The sequence below is a fragment of the Cynocephalus volans genome, chromosome 11 (genome assembly GCF_027409185.1).
Source record: "Cynocephalus volans isolate mCynVol1 chromosome 11, mCynVol1.pri, whole genome shotgun sequence".
Taxonomy (NCBI): Eukaryota; Metazoa; Chordata; class Mammalia; order Dermoptera; family Cynocephalidae; genus Cynocephalus; species Cynocephalus volans.
In genome coordinates this window covers 85,911,169-85,934,609 of record NC_084470.1, presented here as the reverse complement: position 1 = coordinate 85,934,609, position 23,441 = coordinate 85,911,169, and the positions used below count along the sequence as shown (strand labels likewise).

The window sequence follows — 23,441 nt, the reverse complement described above, 5'->3', positions numbered from 1 at the left end:
AGTTGGCCCAGAGGGATTTGAATCTTTTTTTTCAGCAGGGATGAATGCTATGCCAGGGAGCAGAACTATTAAAGGGCCACAGGCCAAGACTAAAGGTGCTTTCAGGGAACAGAACAGAGAGTGACCAGAATCATAGAAAACACAGAGTCAGATGCTAGGACTACTCAGCCTTGTGTGAAATGTATCTGCCTCACAAAAATTGTCATTCTTGGTGATATTTAGACTCCTTTTTGAGTAACTTGGACTATCTGTAGAGCAACCGATTTTGTTTCAAATTTATTGTCTTTTCGAATAAAAAAAATCATAATGAGATGTGACAAAAGTGTCTAGCTGTTTATGGCAAAAAACATAATAGTAAAAAAATTTTTAAATGGTCCAGTTTGAAAAACAATTCTATTTTCAGCAGCTCTAAAATCAGACTACATGGCAAATTCTAGGGGAGAGTGCTTTCTTATATAAAATATTCAATTATCTCCCCACTGAGATATTCAAGTTTCATTATTTATTTCAACAGTTTAATTGCAAAGTATAAATGGATGTTTATTATTTTTACAAGTATGGTTATAACGCATTTGTTACTTTGCCAGTCAGTACAAGTGGCTAGAGAATATTAATTTTTCATTTTTTTCTAACCTAGTATTCCTGTTAATGAAAATTTGTGCAAAGTTAGAGAATATTTAATATTATTTCAGGAAATGTTGACATTTCAAGACATCACCTTCATAACCTGAAGAGGAAGCTGTCTTTGCTGTTGCTGTTAAGGATTTTTTATCTTTGCTTCTCAGGCTTAGGAAATTACTGATGCTTCCCTTTAACTCATTAAAATTCTCACTTGTTGAAATTTTTAAAAAAATTAAAGTACCTGCTTTTAAGTCATCATCATTGCGGTTTTGAAAGTTCTTTTTCTACATGGTGTGGAAATATCAGAGAAAAAGAAACAGGATTAGTTTGATCAAAACTGGCATAATTCTGAAAAAGAAATTAAGAGATTTATGTGCTGTTCCTTCCCTGCAGTTGTGGCATTTTGCTAATTTCACTAATAACTTAATTGTAATAGTAAATTAGTTAAGTAATAGGTCAAGAAGTAATAAGGAAGTAAGAGTATTTTGTGCTATTTCCTGAAGGTATCCATTTAGCCAAGGTCTTTCCTGTGGTTCTACTGGAATTATATTTAGAAAATACCAAGCTATTTAAATAAAGTTTTAAAGTGAAAATTATGTCATTTTAATTAGTACCATAAATTGACAGAGCATAGATTTTGCTGTTGGAAGATCCAAGATTGGGTCCGAGTTTCATTCCTTCCCAGCTCTTTAATCTTTGGCAAATTACCTAACTGTGCAGACTCCTTTCCTGCATGGATAGGATTAACATGGATAATGACCATAGGTGCTGTGCTCCGCGCCACTGGGGAGCTCCTGAGAGCGGGGAGAATGCTGTACAAGTGCAGGCAGCACGCCGTGGGTGGAAGCCCTGCGTGTCATTTGTCCTTCAAACTTAAGTTCATATGAAAAATGTCGTTTAAAATTTGCAAAGGAAAAACTCAAGATTTCTAATCTACGCTTTCCAGCAGGAGATCCTCAGCTCTCTTCTTTGACTTCTAGAATGAGATGCGGAGCCTTTTCTGCTTTTTCACACTGAGTTATCATAACATTTCCTACTCCAGATTCATTCTTATTGTCCAATTGTTTCAAGTAGGTAGAAATATTGGGGGTTTTTTCCCTCTGGGTCTATAGCGATGTTCTTCAATTCTTTTGTGACCTGCTCCCATTTGGCTTCATCACTTAAACACTCATTAATAAAAACGGTCATGTTATGTCTTTTATTAACTGTGTACTTAGAACTTTTACTGTTCAAAGATCTGCTGTGGTCTCGGGTCAGTCCTCTTCTATTTGCTGTCTTCTATTCCAGCTTTGCACATATGAGGGTACTTCAGAAAGTTCATGGAAAATGGAATGAAAAGATAATGTGAATCTTCCCATGAACTTTTTGAGGACCCTGTACCGTGGGTTCTTACCAGGAAAGCCTTTCCTTTGTCAGGAACTTTAGTTCTTCCTTTAGGAGTCAGACCACATGTCTCTCTGCTCCTACTATGTCCTGTCCACACCTTTATTAGGGTTGCTTTTTGACTGGTTTACAGTTATTGATTTACATTTCACTCTGCTCCTCAGACTACATGGATCTACATTTGAAAGGCAAGGTCCAAGATTTGTTCATATCTGTATTTCTAGTACATAACAGAGAAGTCAGAAATGTTTGTTAAATGGCCACTGACTACATCTTACGTTAGAAAGTAGTTGGCAGTTTCTCTCAAAAATGGCCAGAGGATGAGATTTGGATTTTCGTATTCTTTGTTTCCTGTAGGATATGATCACCATGGTGCCTGAATTACTGATTCTTCTTGGGACCACAGTGATAGTGCAAGCAGACTTACTTCCTGATAAAAAGTGTAAGGACCTTTGATTCAATTCAATAAGTTTTTACAAATAAGTACATTATAAAAATGATAGCATTATTTTCTTCTAACTAAACCTTCAATTAGGAAATTGTATGTGGATTTTTATAAAAGAGAGTATTTATCCTTATCAGAATACAGACTCTTTGAACATGCTATATTTGAAGAAAGCAATGTTGGCTGAAATGCAAAGTTTTTGTGGGAACTCAAATTCCAAGTGAGGGTGTGCGGGCACTGCAGGATAAAGCCGGTGCTGGCGTCCACCTTTGGAATGGCCTCCTATGCAAGGGGACAGTTTGAAAGGCTTGTGGCCAAAAAATATGAAACTTCCACCATGTTTTGTTCTTTCACATGTCGATCTGTGGGTTTAGTATGATGACAGAGAAAGGAAAACTGTTATATGGTCCTGACCTAGCACTGTCTAACAGAGAGTTCTGTGATGATGACAGTGTTTCATCTCTGTACTGTCCAGTGCATTAGCCATTAGCCATATGTGTCTATTGAGCACCTGAAATATGAATACACTAAGGTAAGGAACATCTGATTTTATTTAAATTAATTTAAATTTAAATAGCCACAAGTAGTCAGTGCAGTATAGACAGAGCTGTAGAAATCCTCATGTGGCAAATATGGATGCAAAGTCATGGAAGGCTTTTAAAAGTCAATGGAAAAATTCTGTCGATCTACTAAGTGGGTAAAGAAGGTTTCATAACTGCATATACAATATTGTTCTAATTTTAGTAAAAAAAAATTAAAAGTTGCATAAATATATACCCAGAAAAAATGTAGTGAATATATCCCCTGTTAAAGCCATTCTCAGTGGTAGGATTATGGGAAATCTTTATTTTCTTTTTATTCATCTGTGCTTTCCAAACTTCTGTAATGAACAGGTATTGATTTTGTAATTAAATGAAAGCTTTTGTTTCGAAAGCAGGGTCAGAGTGGTTCATGAAGAAAAAAACCACTTTCTGTAAATGCCTATATAAGTAATTTTTGACTGTGGTTCATATTAAGAAATAAACATGTTATACATCACGAGCCAGTACACATACAAATACATAAGTACCTTTATGCAGTGGAAACAAGAGATTCAAGAAACAGCTCTTATTCTTATTAGTGTTTGACGTATCCTGGTATTTTCTATTCTATTTTTCCTCCATATCATTAAAAAAAGTTTGCTGGTCACAAACCAGTAAATTGTTATTACAGCCCCTAAATGAATAATAAACCTCAGTTTGAAAAGTACAGCTATAATGAATAATGATGTAGTAAAATGTTCGTATTTCAATAAAAACATGCAGATGTTACGGGTAAACACCTGCACAAGGTAAAAAAGATAATGAGTTCAAAACAGTTTTAGAGAAACCTCTTTGAAAATTATTTTGGTATTATATATTCTAATAGCCATAATAAAATAGTATGTTACATAATGAAATGTTTAAAAAAAATTTAAAGTGCTGCCCATGTACAAATGAACATCGTGTTGGTTCTTTTTTCTTTTAATCAACAGTTGTACTCCTCCCACCTGCCAATTTCACCATTAAAGTTACTGGTTTAGCTCAAGTTCTTTTACGCTGGGAACCAAATCCTGATCAAGAGCAAAGGGGTGTTACTTTAGAATATCAGGTGAAAATAAATGCCCCACAAGAAGATGATGTAAGTGTTTAATGGCAACTCTTATTGGGAGTAAATACTCGTTTTGACTGCATTTCTTTTACCAAGCAAAATTTTAAGTTAAAAGAAGAAAAACTGCTATGTGTCTGTTGAAATGGCTGTGAACTTGTGCCATGCATATTGCTCACAGCTGCACAGGATATTTCAACTTTAGGATAATTGTTTTCCTTAAGAAAGAACATTTAGTAAATTTTTAGGTATTAAAGATTAGACACTGGTTTTCTGTTTCCACTAAAACGGCCAGAAGAACAGAAAAGAGTAGCCCAGTAAAGTGGGAATAGGACAGGGCATAGGGTCAGAGTAACCAAGTTCAAGTCCTGGTTCATTCACTTCTTGCTTTTGTGACCTTGGACCAGTCATTTAACTTCCCGGAGGCTCAGGTTTACTGCAGGGATATGTTGACGCACTTGATAGATACAGGTGAGAAGTGATTGGTATTAACTATTTTTCAGTCATTATGGCATTCTAGACAAGTTTCTGTCTGAGGAGAAACTTCTGAGAAGGAGACGAACTAGAAATGGTGGTCAAAAGGAACTCAAGCCTTAATAGTAATATTTTATTTGTTTTTATAAGAGGACTGTGTTCATGCATCATTGAAGAATTATGATGTTATTATTACAATGTTTTGTTTTTAATTTTTTTCTAGCAAAACTATTTCAGTGTATTTTATTTAGTTATCCTTTAAAGAGTGGAAGAAAACGTATATCTGATTCAAATAGTTGTCTTAAGGCTATTGCCCTGCCACCTGTCATGACTTGTGGGTTTCATTTGCAGTATGAAACCAGGAGCACTGCAAGCAAATGCGTAACCATCCTGCACAAAGGCTTTTCAGCAAGCGTGCGGACCATCCTATGGAGCGACCACTCGCTCCTGGCCAGCAGCTGGGTTTCTGCTGAACTTGAAGCCCCAGCAGGTAAAGCAGGCCTCTGAAATCCAGTTTTATGTTTTGGACTTTGCAAATATGGGAAAGTAGAAAAACTACCAACAACTTGCTTTTCTGTAGTCAGTTGCCAGTTCCCGCCAAGTGCTTGTCCTCATCATCAGCATCCTAACCAAGACTGCTGTCACTTCTCACGATCATAACTCATCCAGTGCCACCTGGCACAGCCCTGCAAAACAGCCACTGTCGCTATGTTAGCCTCCAGGGAAAAGCTGGTATTCCTGATAATTACCAGCGATCCTTCTGATTAAACACTCAAAAAACGGAATCGGGGAAGGAAAAAAGGAGAAGCAGACCTCCAGCTCCTGGGACATGTGCACGCATCCAGTCACAGTTGTCTTTCATCAGTAATTTCCAAAGTATTCTCTTGATACACCACTGCATAAAAAGACCATGCCTCCTGAATTGTGTTGATGATGAAGATCAGTATCATTAAGATCTTCCAATTTACTCATTATCACATGCTGTCTAGACCATACACCAGCCAGTTCATAGTGGCCGTGATCCCAAGCACAGAGACTAATCCAAAGTGGACACAAAGTCCCAAGTATGAGTCACTGTGTGCCTTACGTTAAACCACTCTTCTACCTCTCTGTTGTATGTCTGAGACACTTTTCAGCATTGCATTTCTGCAATTCTAATTATTCTCTGAGCACTCCGATACAGGTTGACACTAATGAAAAACTAATTATTTCTGCCTTGAACCAAACACAATTCACACCAAATAATTCCTTGGATAGGAACTGTGAGACAAGACTTCAGGAACTCTACACTGCACTTGGGCACAGACCATCTGGTCCTGCAGTGCATGGACAGGTATACAGACATGTATATGTATAGATATACATATCTATATATAATATAGACATTATATTTATGTTTATATCTATAATACAAAGCAGACTGACTTTAGTTCATTTTCTGTCTTCAACTTCTCTGCAGATGACAGGAGGCTCTCTCCCCCCACCCCCTCCCTGGGAGGCCCAGAAGTAGCAGGGGTCCAGGTCTCACCACTAGTTATTGACAAGTGTGGCTTTAGTACACCAAGGTTGCTGGACACCAACCTCTGAATGACAATGTTTGTATCACTCTTGAACCTGGAAACTCAACCACCACCCCACCCCCAACCAGAGTAGCTGGGAGGCTCTTTGATGTCAGAAGCTGGGGCTTTGTAATTTTAGTTTCGTCCCTCCAGTAAGTCGGCCTTTTGCAAATAGTAGGTTTCTAAAAATACACATATTTGATGATGGATAAGATTTTCACAATCACTATGGTCCCCAAAGAAATACAAAATACATGTGCTGCCATGGCAATGTTGTTCTTTTTATTTTTGACAACCTAGGGTTACCTGGAACCTCAATTGTGAATCTAACTTGCAGCACAAACACTGCAGCAGTTAATTATACCCACTCCAGGCCATACCGAGTTTCTCTTCACTGCACCTGGCTGGTTGGCCAGAACGCCCCTGAGGACACGCAGTATTTCCTCTACTATAGGTTAGTAGCTATTTTTACTCATTCAAATGGGTTGTTTCCTCCAGCTTTATAAAACTCACGAGTGTCCCCCTTTAGGTATGGCTCTTGGACGGAGGAATGCCAGGAATACAGCAAAGACTCCCTGAAGAGGAACACCGCGTGCTGGTTCCCCAGGACTTCCATCAGCGGCAAGGGGCGCGAGCAGCTGGCCGTGCAGGTGAACGGCTCCAGCCGGCTCGCCGCCATCCAGCCCTTCGACCGGCTGTTCGCTCTTCACGCCATCGGTGAGGTGGACTCAACCCGGGGCTGCCATACCTCAATCGCAGCCTCTCGGCCTTGGAAGGGGTTACAACGATCCCCTGCTGACTGCTTTTCTGATGCTAAGCAACCATCTGGCCGATGTTTGAAAACCTCCAGCGCAGGGTTTCATAACCTCAGTGCTAGTGATATATTTGGCTGGGTGACCTTGTGTTATGGGGTCTGTCCTGGGCGTTTGGGGATGTTCAGAAGCATCCCTGGCCTCTACCCACTAGATACCACCGGTGTCCTCCTCCTGTCCCTGTCTTGTGACAAAAAAAAGAAAGTCTCAAACATTCCCGAATGTCCCTTAGGAGGTGAGATTTCCCCCAGCTGAGAATCACTGCACCGGGAAGAGTGAGCTCCCTGTTTAAGGGAGCCTACTTCATTTCTCATCGGTTCTCACTGGTTTTGTGAAATTTCTGCCCACGATGGGTGCTGTGACAGACTGGTGCCACCCTGAACAGTTCTGGGCCCTTTTCCCGCAGGATGGTCCTTCCGCTGTCCAAAGGCAGCGGGGCTTCCTGTCCTGAGGCCCCTGTCCACGTGCCGACTTCCCTTTCCCCCGTTCCCCGTGGAGTCCTTTTATGACCCTCCACCTCTCTGCCCCATCCCCTCTGGACGTTCTCGAGTTAGAATGTCTCTCTCAGCATGCAATTCTCAGCTCTCAATGTATTATTCAAAGTTTTATTAGCTTAACTCAAGACAGAACCTCATCTTAGGTACTTCTATTAATGAAAGTCATCAGGAGACTTTCACATGACATTCTTGATTATTGACGTTCAAGACGTCAGTGGTGGGCTGGTGGCTAGTGCGGGCATAGAGCCAGGCTGCTGGGACTTGGATCCTGGCTCCTCTTCTGACTAGCTGAGTGATCTTTGACAACCTGGCCATTTCTCCGTGCCTCAGTCTTCTTATCTAAAAAATAGGGAGAAACTAATTCTTCCTGTGAGGTCTTTGTGAGAATTAAGTGTGCTAATAACGATAAAGTGCTTAGAATGGTGTCTGGCATAAGTGTTTGACGAATACACTAAAATATTATTCAAAGTCTAGGATTTGGCTTTGACATGTTGATATCAGATAGAATATAACTTTGTTTAAAGAATCATAGCACTCACTAAAGAGGTTATGCAATTTTCTCCAATATTATATTTCTTAGGTGACCTAAAAATGCTACTTTCATGAAAATAGGCAAAGATGCTGAGAAGGACCTAGGAAACAAAGATATTAATATGAAAATGGATATGACCTGGTATAGACTGCAGGAATTCATTTTCTTTTACGATTTTCATTTTATTGAGGCCAATTCCTAGGAGTACTAGAAGAAATAAGTAATTTCTTGGTGAAGACTTTTCTGCTTAGGAAATGGGAGGCTCTGAAGCCTGTGGATCCCATTTTTAGCTTGTCCCTATGAGTCATTAATTGTGAGATCTAAGTCACATGACCTAAGACAAGGACACTCAGAAATAATTTCCACTCACCTCACACGGCCATAAGACAACCAAGTGAGATCTCAGGGGAAGAACTTTAGAGTTATGAATATAAGTGAAGACAAATTTAGCCCAGTCCATTCTTTTTGTGCAAAAGAAAATTGAAGCTTCCTGCTCCATATCCCAAACAAACAAAACAAAACAAAAGACACACAAAATGAAACAAAAACTGAAGCCCAGAAAGGTCATTTGCCCAGAGCCAGACACCCACTGGCAAGCAGGAGCAGAGCTTGGTGGGCGCTCCAAAGGCAGTCTTCTCTCCAGGGTCAGATTTATCCTGGACTTGGTCCAACCTGGGAAGTAGAAAGGGGTGGTGGATGAGTCTTGCAATGAGAAGACAGGGAAAGAGATTCAACCATTCAATTCCATTTGGAGTAGTAATCCTTGTAGTTTACAAGAGGGGTCTGTTCCTCAGCAGCACAATACAGCAGTCTTAAGGGAGGCTTGGAGATCGGGTGATTAAGCCTGATGGAAAATACTTGAGAGGAACATATCTTAGACATGCCTTGAGCAGTGTGGGTGGATTGGAGTCATCAGTGCTGATCACAGATTCTAAAGAAATATCACTCATCTCTCTTTCTGTAACCTAGATCGAGTAAATCCTCCAATGGATGTCACAGCAGAGATCGAAGGAACTCACCTCTCTGTCCAATGGGAGAAACCAGTTTCTGCTTTTCCAATCCACTGCTTTGATTATGAAGTGAAAATATACAACACGAGGACAGGTTATTTTCAGGTAATTCTTCAGATAATTCCAATGTTTAATGATAGACATCCTTTTTAGAAACATTAAAAAATTAATGCTTAAGTGACTGCTCTGGTTATAGCTTGATTCTAACAAGGTTAAAGTTAACTTACATCTGCCAAGGTATTGTGGAAATAAACCAAACTTTACTGGCCTTTTGCTTTGAAAGGACATACTTTTTGTTGAAAATAATACTAAGGATCAAAAAAAATTTTTTTAATACCAGTGTTGGTAAAAGTGTGAAATGTTGCAACTGATATAGAAAACAATCTGGAAATTTCTCAAAAAATTAAAAATAGAATTACCACATGACCCAACATTCCACTTCTGGTTATATATACAAAATAATGGAAAGCAGAGACTTGAAGAGAAGTTTGTTCGCCATGTCTTAGCATTATTTACAATAGCCAAAAGCTGGAAGCAATCCAGCTGGCCATCAATACATGAATGGATAAACAAAATGTAGTATACACATACAACAGAGTATTATTTCGCCATTAAAAGGAAGGAAATTCTGACACATGCTACAACATGGAAAAATCTTGAGGACATTACACTAAGCGAAATTAGTGAATCTCAAAAAGACAAACACTGAATGATTCTACTTTTATGAGGTTAGGTAGTCAAATGCATAGAAACAGAAAGTAGAACAGCAGTTGCCAGAAACTGGGGGGAGGGGAGAATGCAGAGCTACTGTTTAATGGGTACAGAGTTTCAGTTTTGCAAGATGAAAAGAGGAAGTCGGTTGCGCAACATTGTGAATGAACTTAACTCTACTGAACTGTACACTTAAAAAGGATTAAGATGGTAAGTTTTATTTCACGTGTATCTTACCATAATTTAAAAAAAACTCGTTAGCACTAATGGACAAAAATTTCAAGAGGAAAGGAACCGAGAAAAGAGCCAACATTTATTGAGCATCAATTATGCATCAAGCTCTGCTATGCTGGTTCATGACATCCTCACGATGATTCTATGATGGAATTGCTATTCCCGTTCTACAGGAGAGTGAGGCCAAAGAGAAGAAGTAACTTGCCCAGTTGCAAAGCTCAAAAAAATATACAGGGAAGTCAGGTTCAAAACTCATGTCTTACTGACAGTATACAAAGCAAATTCAGTTCAATTCAGTTTGATTCAAGAAATATTTATCAGTTAGCTTCTTGGTGGGAGACATAAAGATAAATAAGACCCTATTTCTGCTGTCGAGGGGCCAGGTCTAGAGGACACACTCACCCGGCCTCGGGGTTGCCTACCACAGTAAGAGCCATGGGGGTGAGAAAGGCGGGGGTAGGCAAAGCAGCCTGCTGGGGGTCCTCAGAGAGGAACTGAATGGAATCTAGAAGGATGAATAGAAACTTGCCTGGTAAGAGAAGAGGAGAAGGACTTTCTCATTTTGGGTGCTTCCCAAAACACCTACAGTGAAGGACTGCTTTCTTTTGTTACTGTTGTTGTTGTTTTGTTGTTTTCCAATCTTGAATCCACCATAGATTGGTGTTTTTGTAAAATATAATAAAAAATGATTTGCTGGAAAAATCAAATATAGCCAAAGATAGAAAATACAAGCCCACTGATCATGTGCTTGGATGCAGGACAGTGTCAGATTGCATCAAAGTCTCTAAAATGTAGTCTCAATTTCTGTATATACCTCAATCACAAACAGTTCCTGACCTGTACCAGCCCACCAACCACATTTTGAATAGGGGTGTAAGGAAAAAGAGTAACTCAAAGGCTTGGGAGAGCATGGTTCCTTTAGCCAAGTGGCAGCAGTTCAGTCAGCCTGGATGTAAGGACCAACACTGGAATCATAACTCTACATCCTACGTCACGACTTCTCCCAGAGTGGTTCTGTAAGATATTGTTAAGAAAATACAGATATGGTTTCTGTTTTTAAAACCATGGCCATAGGCACTGGAAGCCACCAAAGAGTTTTACATAATGGAGAAACATGACCACATCTGCAGAGGAGAAGAATAATTTTGGTAGCACCATGAAGGCTGGATGTAGGTAGGGGGGGCCACATGGACATCGGGATATCAGTCAATGGCTACTACAATAATCCAAGCAAAAGATAATGACAGCTAAAACGGGCAACAGTCAAGGAGGGGTGAGGAAGGGAGAAACATATTCAGGGGGTGTGTAAGATGCAGACGTCAGGGGCATGTCTCTGGTTTGGGCCACAGGCGATTGACTGGGTGGTGGTGACCCTGAACAGTGGAGGGAAAAGAAGGGCTCATTTGTGAGAAAACAGCCTCATTTCAACACTGGACAATCTAGTAGTAATGAAAGTCACCTGCAACAAACTAGCATTTTTGAGCACATATTAAATTGAACCATCCAAAATTGCTGGTTTGCAAGGCAAAAAATGGGTTGAATATTGGCAATTTTCATATGACTCAGTGTATTATATCCTTAAGCTTGGGCTTTACAAGGGTGATTCCTTTTAACTCAATAATCTATGACTTAGATGTTGTTGTTCCTATTTTACAGCTGAGAAAACTGAGGCTCAGATAGATCAAGGAACTTGCACTGCAGTTAGTTGGAGGTAGAGCTTGGATTCAAAGCCCACCCATCCTAGATTCAAGGTCACAGCTTTTTCAATTTCTAATGCACCCCCTCATTCCTAACCCCCTGGCTCTGGTTGTTTGAAACATTCCTGTATATCTAGGATCTTCAAGCTTTTTGTAAAGGGCCACACAGGCTTTGCAGGATACAGTCTCTGCCTCAATCACTTAGCTCTGCTGTTGTACAATAAAAGCTACCATAAACTGATGGGTGTGGCTGTGTTCCAGTAAGCTTTATTTGTGGACACTGAAATTTCAATTTCATATCATTTTGATGTATCATGAAATATTGTTCTTTTGATTTTTTCAACTATTTAAAAATACATGAATCATTCTTAGTTTGCAGGCCCTACAAAAACAGGCAGCAGGCCATAGTTTTCTGACTCCTGCTGACTATGATGGAAACCGTGTGCTATTGTTTAGTAAAGTGACTCCATAATATGGTGAGACAAGGTGGGGCGACTATGCACTCTGGTATAGGCCACTTAAGTCTTTCAATCTGGAAACGTCAATTGGGCCCAGATTGGATCATCTAGATCTTACAACTGCCCATTTTATTTATTTTGGTTACAAGACAGCTTTCCCCTGAGGGTGACTGCCAAAACATCATCCACATTGAAGCAGTCTAGAAGAAACTAATCAATATGTGTCCTATTGATTTTAAATTGCTCACTGAACAATGAGCCACATTATCTATGTATGACCTCCCATTCTGGCATAAGTCATATGTCTAGAGATTCTTATAATGCTAATTTTTTTCCCATGTAGACAGAAAAAAGGACAATCAATACATTCATCTCAATAATTGATGATGTTTCTAAGTATTCCATCCAAGTGAGGGCAGCAGTGAGCCCCGCATGCAGGGCGAAGGGGCTGTGGAGTGAGTGGAGTCAACCTATTTATGTGGGTGAGTATCTCCTGTTTATTTTAAAGCAGCCACTTTACTCATGACAGATAATCCTAGAAAGTGCACACATTCGCTTGTGGGTCTTGAAATGGTATCACATCTCTGCTATGCTTGATTATCCAGCCAGAGAAGGATTTGCCTTGCAGCCAGTGAAGCTTCCCCCTGGCAGGACCCCTTTCCGGTCCTTGTGCCTACTTCCCCCCTCATATTTTCTGTTTCTCCTTCTATCCAATTTTTCAGATTAAAGTTTTCAATTTGAGATAATTGTAGATTCCCATGCCGTTGTAAGAAATAATAAAAAGAGGTCCCATGTCCATTTCACCCAGTTTCCCCCAATCTTGCAAATTTATTGTACAATAATATTTATGATCAGCCAATTGGCACTGAAAATCCACCAGTCTTATTCAGATTTCACTAATTTTATATGTACCCATTTGTATATGTTTAGTTCTGTGCAATCTTAGCACATGTCTAATTCGTGTATGTGCCCCACAGTCAAGACACCAAGCAGTGTCGTCACCACAAGGATCCCTCCTTTTGCCTTTTATAAACACACCTCTCTCCCTTCCTCCATCCCTGACCTCTGCCAGCCACTAACCTGTTTTCCATCTCTATAATTCTCCCATACCTAATTTTGAATTCATCCTTTTGTTTCTTTTCTTAAAGAAGATTCCAAAATTGAATAATCTTCAGAGGCCCCAAAATCTGAATCCATCCCTGAGGCTTCAGCCTAACACACATAGAGAATCAGCAGGTTTGGGCATTGCCTGGCACCTGTGTTGGTTCTACAACTGTTTTTGTTTATGACCAAATTGACTAAATGGCTTGGCAAATAAGATGAGCATCTAAGCTGTTAGTGGGACCCATGAAGGGTAGTGAAGTACCTGGTGTAGGTTCTGGATGAAGGGACACACTCCAAGTCTCCCCCAGTGTCACCGAACCCTAATCCCATAACCAAGAGGTGTGGACTTGCACCTTGAACACTGAAAACTCACACTCTGTGTTTGCTATTATCTGGGTGTTTGGTGCAAGAGAATATAGACATTTTGTGAAAGGAGGGGACAGCTAAAAAATGACTAGCGTGTGTTGTGTGTATGCCACGACATGCAGCCTGGGGGTATGTGGTTACGTGTTGCACTAGGTCTACAAGAGCAGGGATGGTGGGAAGGACACTGGAATCTTACACAGAAAGCCCAGGTTTAACACACATGTTCATCATATATCCTCGGACAAATCATTTCTCTCTACTTGCTTGGGTTCCCAGGATAAAGGAGGTAAGACCCTACTTGCCTGCCCCACAGGGTATTATGAAACAAAACAACAGTGAGAGCAGATCACATGTATCGGTTATTTGCCAAGCATTGTACTGAATGCTTCATGTGCAGTATCTGTCGATCCTATCAACAAACCTATTTTGCAGATGAGGACAGAGGCTTGGAAAGTTTAGATTAATTCACTTAACTCTGCCTGGCCAGCAAGTGGCAGAGTTAGGGCTCATCCCCAGGCTGACTGACTCCAGCCCCTGGCACTCTGGCATGGAGTCCCAGGCTTCTGCATGCTGTGAGTGCTGAAGGAATAAAAGACTTTTTTAAGAGATCCTGGTAGCCAACTTTGTGATTGTGGCTGGTCAAGCATGTGACCAACATCTCTCATGAATCCTATGGAGTATGTATTCAATGACCATTTGTAGAGCTCACTCAAAAAGAGATTTTTTTTCAGGCACATGCTAAAATGTTCTACTATTTAATTCATTCTCTTAAGCTATGGGGCGGGTCTTCAAGAAATTCTTGGGCAGTGACCCATTAGCCCATGTGGACAGGAGTCAGGTCTGACACACATCAGGTAGATCTCCATTAGACGGGGAAAGATAAGGAAAGGCCTGAGAAGTGAACTGTTCTGAGTCTGCCGAGTTCCCAAAGGAGAATGACGCCCCCTAGAAGTGTGCAGCACGTACCCACCGCGGCCTTGTAGGCGGCCCTGACATCACTCAGCGGGACTCAGGGGCACAGCGCGAGCCTTCCTTGGGAGGGGGAACTGAAAGGTGGTTAAAAGGAACCGAGAATAAGCCAAATGCACCTACTTCATAATTCCGCTGAGGCCAGTCTCCTCCCTGCCCTCCACCCTAGGTTGAAGCCCCAACCTGATTAAATTGCCCGCCCTCAACATGGCTTCATTTGTACAAATAAAATTCACTCTATTCCCCAAATGGGAAGCAAATAGAAGAAACATTAATCAGCCTCAGAAACTTTTTAACAGTTATTAATTTTGTCAAGTGCCTAAGGTGAAAGCTTAATTTTTGTTATTTGCATTCAGTGGATTTCTTTTTTTTAATATTTTGTTATTCCCCAAAGGCACAAAACTTATCAACCCCAAACTATTGACATTTCTAAGTGTCTGACCAGCACTACTGCATACACAGTTGCCAAGGGACCTCACACTGACGTGGTGGGAGACCGAGGTCAGAGTCGTGGCTAAGAAGCCAGGTATGCTTTCTGAGTGTTTGAGTTTTTATGTTACAGACAATGTTGAGTGTAGAGAGTTTAGAACTTATTGGGTGAGAAAGAAGCACTAGACAAATCAGGAGATCTAGCTTTTACCCCTCGCTCTGCCAGTGTCTGGCTCTAGGACCTAAGTTACAGAGGGCAAAAGAGTACTTTGTGAGCCAAGCGATCAGAGACTGCCTAGAACACAGAGAAGGATTCTAAAGCTAAATTTAGGTTGTCAGAAGGAATGGTGATTTCCTGCCGCCACTGTAGGCTCAGCAGTGTGCCAGGCTTTTGCCACCCTGACCTAGTCCGTCACACCTAACCTCTCTGGGCCTCGGTTTCCTCACCTGTAAAAGGTGAGTGTCGCACTCCCAGGTTGCCTCCAACTCTCCCATCCCCTTCGTCTGCACTTTGTCAGTCCACCACAGACGGGCCGAGAGTGAAATCGTGATCCTTAATGAGAGCTTATTTGAAGCTTGTTTTAAATTTATTATTCATTCTCCACTCTAGAGCTCTGCTTACCATTCTTATTTCCTAAGTAACAGCTTCCTTCTTTGGGTCTGGGCTCATTATAGATTCCCGCAGGTGTGCCTCGTTGCCATTTTCTGTGGCAAATCTTATTTCATTTACTGCCACCCTTTTCATGAAGATGAGCTGATTAATATTACTACTCACCTTATTATTCCATCCTTTCTGGAATTCTCCCCTGCTCAGTTTAGGATCATTAGTGAATTTAATCAATGCAGACTTTCCATTTTCTTCAAGATGATTAATAAACATGATAGGGAGTCCAAGCCCCTCTGGGAGGCTTCTCATGGCTCTTCTCTGCCCCTGGAGGACACAGCAATAATGAGGCTCAGCTTGCGTCTAGCAGGCCATTTTGCCGCTACATCCATTTCCCTCGGACACGCTTCCTGCCCTCCTACCTTGTCTTAGAGGTGGCACCTTGGAGCCCTCCCCTTCCATTTTTACTCCAAAGCCTGATTTCAAATATCACCATTTTTTAAAATTAGGCCCCCCCTCTTTAAGATAAGGAAATGGAGGCCCAGAGATTTTAAATGACTCAGTGGTTGTCAAACATTCAAGAAGTGGCTATCAATGCATGATTTTCTCAAATAGGTGCCATATGCATGGAAGCCAATTCACAAATTAGAATAGATTCAATAAACTAATGAACTCATATAGCCCAAGGTTCCTTCACAAAGAATGAGACAGCAGTGAGTAAGTTTTGATTGATGAGATGTGGGGGCTGGGGGAGGCGGGAGCTGTCCAGCTGTGGTTGGCAAGGTCCCCGGTCAGCCAAGAGGCACAGGGGACAGCAGTTGTGGGGACGAGCTGGAAGTGAGCACCCTTTGCCTGCTTTGAACTGTGCTTTTGACGAGCCCTCCCATCCTGGGATTTCCAGAGCAAGGGCTCTGCTTTTATTCATGGAGGTAGCAGGTGCATGTGCTCAGCCTGCACTCATCAGCTCGCTTCTCCTCTTATCTTAAGAGCTAACTTCCCAATTTTCTTAAGTCTTTCTCCTTTTTCAACTTTCTTAACTTCCGGATTCTTCTGTCCTTTCTTATCTTTGTTTACTTGGAAGCCTTCTGCTTCCTGGCCCGGGGGTTAGTTTTCTGAAGACCATCATCATCTCTTCTTTCCCTTCTTCCATCAAGCTCACAGGCCCAGAGTGAAACAAGCAATTGTGAAATAAATTTTCCCGCAGTTACAGCCTTGCCCGTGGAAGAGGGAGTGAGGGGGCTCCAGCGGCATTTGTTTCTGGCTGTATCCTGGGACGCGCTTCTCAGGCACGTGTTTTACCCCCCATCGCAGGAGCTGCCCCTCACGCGGGGTTTTGCCCTGACCTGACCTCACTGAAGGCGACGTCTGCTGGCGGGATCTATGCGATGATGGTGCTGGGTAGCACGTGAAATGTGTTTTTTTAAAAGCTTTCTTCAGGCTCGAGATGTGTGGCACGTCCACTTGGGACAGTTCTACTCGGGAGAGTTCCACTCGGGACAGTAGCGTGCGATTCCACACAGTTTTTGGATCACTCGTGGCTGTCGAGTGCCTGCTGCCTTCCTAGGCATCTCCTGTTTCAACAGATGTGTCACATCACGAGAAATCCTGTCTTCACTTCCCTGTCACAGTTTGAATTGGGGGGAGGGTGAGTCTTAGACTTATGCCACTCATCCTGGAGTCTGTAAGGACTTAATGGAAACAGGTTGAAATTCAGGGTGGCCTGTAGGAATTTGGGCTGGGATGGAAGTAAGGCCACCCCAGGGGGACTCCTGTGCCTTTTTCCTCTGACTTGACATTCAGGGACCAACATGTGAGGTCACCTGGTACCTTCGCTCTGGGCATCTGGAATCTAAAGCTGGGGGGAGGGGTCGGAGGCACCTGTGAGACCACCGAGTACATCCCATTCGCTTCACACTTTGCACGTGCCCGGGCGCCTGGACGCCAGCCTCCTCCCTCTGACAGGGATTCCATGTCTGTGCTCGGTGCTCGCTCTCTCTCTCTCTGTCATTCTCTTTTTTTCTCTCTTTCTCTCTCCCCTCTTCCCCATCAGCTTTTTCTTTTTCAATTCCCACACTGTAGCGACACAGGGAGAAAACCAGGAAAGGGAAAGACGGGAGATGTTGTAGAGAAAGCCCACGAGAACTTTCTCTAGACCTTCCAAAAGGATTTTGCAAATTCTAAAGCTTCTGTGAGGTCAGAGAGGAGACCCTCTGTGTCAATGCAGAGGCCAAAACTGCTTGAAAAATAAAAACAGTTGACCCACTAACGACATGAAAACCCCACTTAGGTTCACCTGAGGCTGACATAACTTGTGATTCTGGATTTTTCTGTGCAGATGGGGGATTTCAGGTAGGTAAATGTAGTTGGTCTGGTCACACTGCTTCCTTTATCCAGACTCTTGTGGTTTCAAGGCTGGTTGGACCCCGCCTGGCAGCCCCAGCAGTTGTTCCCAGCAGGGGGGCAGCACCACCACGTCACCCCCTGGTGGTCGCACTGCCCTGAAGGAGGGCTGGCCGGGAGCTTTCAGATTCTGTCCCCAGATGCCAGGAGCAGGGAGTTCCCACTGTGCTTCCAGGCATGGCCACCTCTCCTGGTGCCCACACACTGCCTCAGGATGGGCTTGCCAGGTGGGACGGTAGCTTAGAGCAAGGGGGGGCTCTATCAGGGGGCCAGACACTGTGCGAGGCACGTCCACCTACATGGTCTTGTGTATCTTCACGCACACGACCTTGCTGATTAGGCAGATGAGAAGTAGATGCAGAGAGGAGAAGGAACTGCCCGAGGTCACAAGCCAGGAGGTGGTGGACCAGGGCCCGGAACCCAGACACGGCATTGGCTCCATGCCCGTGTTCTTTCTGCCATGCCCTGTTGCCCTGTAGGTTATTATCCCAGCCAGCGAGACTGCGGCAGGAGGATGGCCATGCTCAGGCAGTGGGGGCTGGGGGCTGTGAGAGGTGCTGCTCTGCCAGCTCCTGACCTGGTCAGCCGCCACCCAGGCCAAGCAGTGGGGACACTTGCATTGACCTGTTCAGGCTACTCTTGTCTAAATGTTCCCTTCCACGTCATTCGGCACGTTCACTTTAATGCAGATCCTCTGCATTGGAGGGGTAGGACCCTCTGTGCCTCATGCCTCTTTCTCTCCCTTAGTATCTGAATGTTTGCTGTGTGTATGCCTCTCCTGACCTGAGCTGCTTCTGTGCACTCTGAGGTTTGGTCTTGCTTTGATGATTTAGGGAAACAATCTTGATGCCTTAGTTTGGTACAATGTGCTTAATCCTAATTATAGTAAATATTTATTGAACACCTATGACAAACCAGCACTTCACATGGGTTAATTCATTCGATCCTTATCCGCCTTTTATAGAGCAGGACACAGAAGCTGGAGAGGCTTCCTTGCTCGAGGTCACCTTGGTAGCAAGTGCCAGAACCAACACTAAACCTCTTACTTCTTGTGGTGACTCCACTCTCTGCAGCTGGTTTTCAGCTGCTTCAGCAGTTGATAGAATAGGCCTAGCAGCCCCTTGCAGGGAATAAAGTTCTGGTTTGCCTGGGAGCTGCAGAAGGCATGCAGCCCTTGGTGCTGTGTGGGAAAGCTAGCAGAGAGAAGAAAACTGCCAGGAGTTCCCCCTTCAACCTCATCAAGTCCAGTCCCACTGGGGGTAATGCAGACAAACAGCCCTGCAGGGAGCCCTCCCAGTAATCTTGAACACACACAAACACGCGCATGCACACAGTCTTCATTTCGTCTCCCAATTTTGGTTTGCTTGAGGTCAGCGTTACCAGATGAATACAGTGCCAGCTCTGTGCCTTTTGCACTGGGTCCTGGACTATTCTCCATTTTGCTCACTGAGGCTGCACTGTCCTACCCCACTCTTTCTGACTCCCCAAACCAGGTCCAGCCACAGACCGTGTGACAGCTGCCTCAGAAAGCTCACTCACCCAGGAGGCTTGCTTCTGACTTTTGCTTGCATTGGGAGCCTGCGACCTGGTTTGGAGTGCCCTTTCATGAATGATGCCATGGCCTCACCTTCCAGCCTGGGGCAGGCCGTGGGAAGCCAGTTAAACCCTGTGTCATAGACTAACGTATTGACATGTTCTCAGTTACCCAGCCCTGGTGGTGCCATTTGAACTTCTCCCAGCATCTGCTGGTTTTAAAAACACAGCAGGGCTGTTTCATTGGAGGCGTCCCATCAATTTAGTAATTAGCTCTTCTCCCTTGACACCTATTCTTGAGTCTGAAATCAGATTCGAAATCAATATGGAAGCACTGAAAGTTCATACTTGCACGGACAATTTAAGGTGGAAGAGGCCTCCAGATAAAATTGACCTCTTAAGCATTATCAGTCTGAACTACCCAGACGCTAGAACTCTAGAGCCACAGGGACTGCAGCACAAGAGGGAAGGGATCCGACCAAGCTTCCGAGGCAGACAGAGGCAGCACAGGGGTGTCATGGGGTCCAGTGCCCATATTAGTCTTTCCACCCTCTGTGTGGCCACCACCCCTCCCGTGCCATGTACACTCCCAGGCCAGAGAACAGTAGCAGAATTTTCCACTGGCAAGGTCAAATGGTTGAGATGTCAAAAACGATGGAAACGGAGGCCACCAGAAGCCAGACAGCTGAGTTCCCCAATGCTCGAAGCTGGCCATGTCCGAAGAGCGCCCAGGAACGCAGTGGGGAGTCTGGAGGGGGCTCCTCCTTAGAAGGACAGGCTGTGGGGCTTCTTTCTAAAACTCATCTCTGCATAACCAATGGCAGTGCCCAGTGATTTCTTGAAAAGAAACATCTGTGGCTTCCCTTTTAATGGCAGAAAGGACAGAGAAATGATTCAAGTTGCCTGGAAATACTTGTTTTTAAAAAAATTCCCAAGGCTGGAGACCCCACAATACAAATTAAGGATGCACGATTCTCATATTAAGGGTTCTCCCAACTTCTATGGTATTGAAAGTTATAATCATTTTGACCCGAAGAATGTATACTGTCTGTGAGACCTGCTCCCCTTTTTCTACCGTCAGTGAAATGAGTAGATGCTTACTTTCATTCACTTATTTATAGAACTGACTCAATTTTTCCACACTGATAAATAACTGAACAGAAAGTAATCCACCAGTAATTTCCACTTGGCAGTGAGTATGTAGAAGTTTTTATTGCACTAAACCTACCAGCCTGCCAATTTATGTGATATAAATCTGACCTTGATTGTGTTTGGGGTGTTCTATTCTCAACAGGCTATAGGGAGTAGCCCTAAAGCATTTTAGGTGCCTGGAGAAGCCAGGCCAGGAGAAATGACTACTTTTCGAACTCCCTCCAGGCAGTGATCATGACTTTGCTTTCCACCTAGTACCTTGCATATACATCAATAGCTTTCTTTGATTGAATGAAATAAAATCAGTTGCCTCTATATTTTTGATAATTTAGTGGGAATCTTCACTTATCAAAGTGAGAGCTGAAGTGAATAACTAGACAGTGAGTGGTTTAACTGAAAAGATTTTTGCAATCATGTCAGAAGAAAACGGTACTATTATCAGGACTTGACATATCAGGCTATGGGGTATTACACAATTTGAGGCACGAAAATGACCAAGTGTGTGACCCTGATAATATTTACAATACTGCTCATTCTTTCTGCAGGGCCCCAACTTTTTCTGTTTAACCTAGTTTTAAACAGGATAAGTTTTTTTCTGCTGGCATACCCCTTGCTGAATTTGCACGCCATGCACATGGGTCTAGAGTTTCTGGATGTACTTATTAGGATACTTGCATTATGGTTAAGAGCATGGAATGGTTAGTTTCAGAGATGGAGAAATGAACTCGGCTGAATCCCTTGTTCAGGAAATAAGGCTAGAAAACAAAGTAAGACAGTATCTGATTTGATTGTATTAGTTCATCCCAGCTGCTCTTTATATTTGCTATGAGCAAGTGCAGTAAATAAAAGGTTTAACAGGACATTCAATTCCAATCCAGAGAACAATGTTAATCGTAGAACCACCGAGTATCTGTGGGATTGGGGAAAATACAAGGTTTGCCTCTCTGAGGGTCTGTTTTCCATCATTTAAAAAAGTGTGGCTAATGTCCATTTGTAAAGTAATAGATATAACGCATTTTAAAATTAAACTTAGAAAAATAGTATAGCCATAGGTTTTTAATAAAGTGATTCAGTCCCACCTAGAACCTGGAACTGCAGGAGGAATGATAGTTTACAAAGCAGCCGCCTTGAGAGAGAAGCAGCCTGCAAATGTGGTGACAGTGGGGGACACGAACAACAAAAACTTTCTCAATGATGAAGAAATACTTAGGAGAAGCGAAGCAAAGCTCCTGCACATCAGCGTGCCCTCGGTTTTGCGGACGGAGGGGAGTGGAATGGTTTTCCTGCGTCGTGGGTAGGAGCGTGGACTGGCTAGCTGGTCCTGGGCTTGACTCCTGGCTCCCACACTTACTAGCCATGTGTTCTTGGCTGACTATTGTGCCCTTCTCTGCCTCAGTTTCTCCATCTGTACAGTGCGGATACTAGTGCCCCTCGAAGCACTGCTGTGAGAATTACTGGTAAATCGAGAACCTATGTTAAGCACTTTGCATAGTGTCTGGGCACCTATGAACACTCAGAAAAAGTGAATGTAAAAATACTTATAAAAAATAAGCTCTTAGTTACTTCTGGTGACTAATGATTTTATTTTTATTTTTAAAAACTTACTGCAACTTTCAAATGTCCAGCAGTAAAAATGTACTACTTTTCTAATATCAATTTTGGGAAAGGTATGTGTACATGAAATGACAATGCCCTGGACTGAGTGAGTGGCACTAGAGAAGGTACTGACGGGAAAGATCCGAAGGATCATACATTTCCACTGCCTTATTTTCAGATGAGGAAACCAAGGTCCAGAACAACCAGCTTCACAGCAAGCTGGGACTAAAACCCTGCTCTGCAGACTGGGCAAGGATGGATTCATCAGACAAAAGCATGCCTCTCTTGCATTTATGATAGGGTGCGTAGCAATGATATAAATAGAGGAATGAGGAAAGGGGATGCGGCTTTAAAGATTGGGAACGATCAAAGTGACTTCAAGGGTTCAGATTTGGGACCTTGTAAGAGCAGGGATTGAAATGCGCAAATTAGTAAGAAAAGTAGTTTTGATGTGAAGAAGAGCACGAGTTTGGTTTTGAACATTAGCTTTGAGAAACATCCGAGTGATTTTCACCAGTGGGCAGTTTAAGATCTACACCTGGAGCTACGTGCCAGGGCAGGGCCAGAAATAAAGACCTGGGAGAAGACTTCATGGAATTAAAAGGTGAAGCTGTGATAAACAAACTTTTCAAAATTCAAAGAATAAACTGTAGTGGAAAAAGGGTCAAGGGATGAGCTGAACGGGTCCATTGAAACTAAAAAGGGGGAAAGGAAATGTCATGGAAGAAGAGGAACATTTGGGTAAAAGAGCCAATGGCTTGGTTTCCAGGTGGGCTTACCCGTTGACAGTTGAAATTCAGGAAGGAGGTCAGGAAAAATAAAGTTGAAGAAAGAAACCAAGAGTCCTTTGAATTCAAATAGGAGGAAGTCACTAGTGATTAAAAAAATCCATTCGGAGATGGGAAGATGGAGCAGCCTGAATTCCTTGTTCAAGAAATTAGGCTGGGAAATAAAGTAAGAAGGTATTTGATGATAGTTGGGAGAGATGGCAGAGCAGAGTAATGACTTATTCAAGATAAAGGACTCTATAAATATTTGAAAGCAGAAGGGAAAAGATGAAGGAGGAGATTAAAGCTTTTGGGAGGTAGAAAATAAACCTTGAGTAAAAGTCCTCAGAAGGCAAAAAAGCAAGAGATCAAGGCAAGGCTAGAATCACTGACATTAAATCCAAAGACACCTCTCCCCTTGATACTCGAACATTTTCGGTTTTAAGTATTTTGGAGTTTTGG

At 42.6% G+C, this 23,441-nt stretch overlaps 1 protein-coding gene across 1 annotated transcript in view; it reads left to right on the top strand.

Annotated features, from left to right (window-relative positions):
- The first annotated feature begins 2,364 nt into the window (after positions 1-2,364).
- Positions 2,365-23,441, top strand: part of IL5RA (interleukin 5 receptor subunit alpha) — a 29,451-nt gene continuing 8,374 nt past the window's right edge. Inside the window, exons 1-7 of the mRNA XM_063113415.1 lie at positions 2,365-2,446; positions 3,963-4,108; positions 4,901-5,039; positions 6,409-6,562; positions 6,638-6,825; positions 8,919-9,064; positions 12,403-12,541. Of these exons, the coding sequence (XP_062969485.1) occupies positions 2,365-2,446; positions 3,963-4,108; positions 4,901-5,039; positions 6,409-6,562; positions 6,638-6,825; positions 8,919-9,064; positions 12,403-12,541 (994 nt within the window). The remainder of the gene's footprint in view (positions 2,447-3,962; positions 4,109-4,900; positions 5,040-6,408; positions 6,563-6,637; positions 6,826-8,918; positions 9,065-12,402; positions 12,542-23,441) is intronic.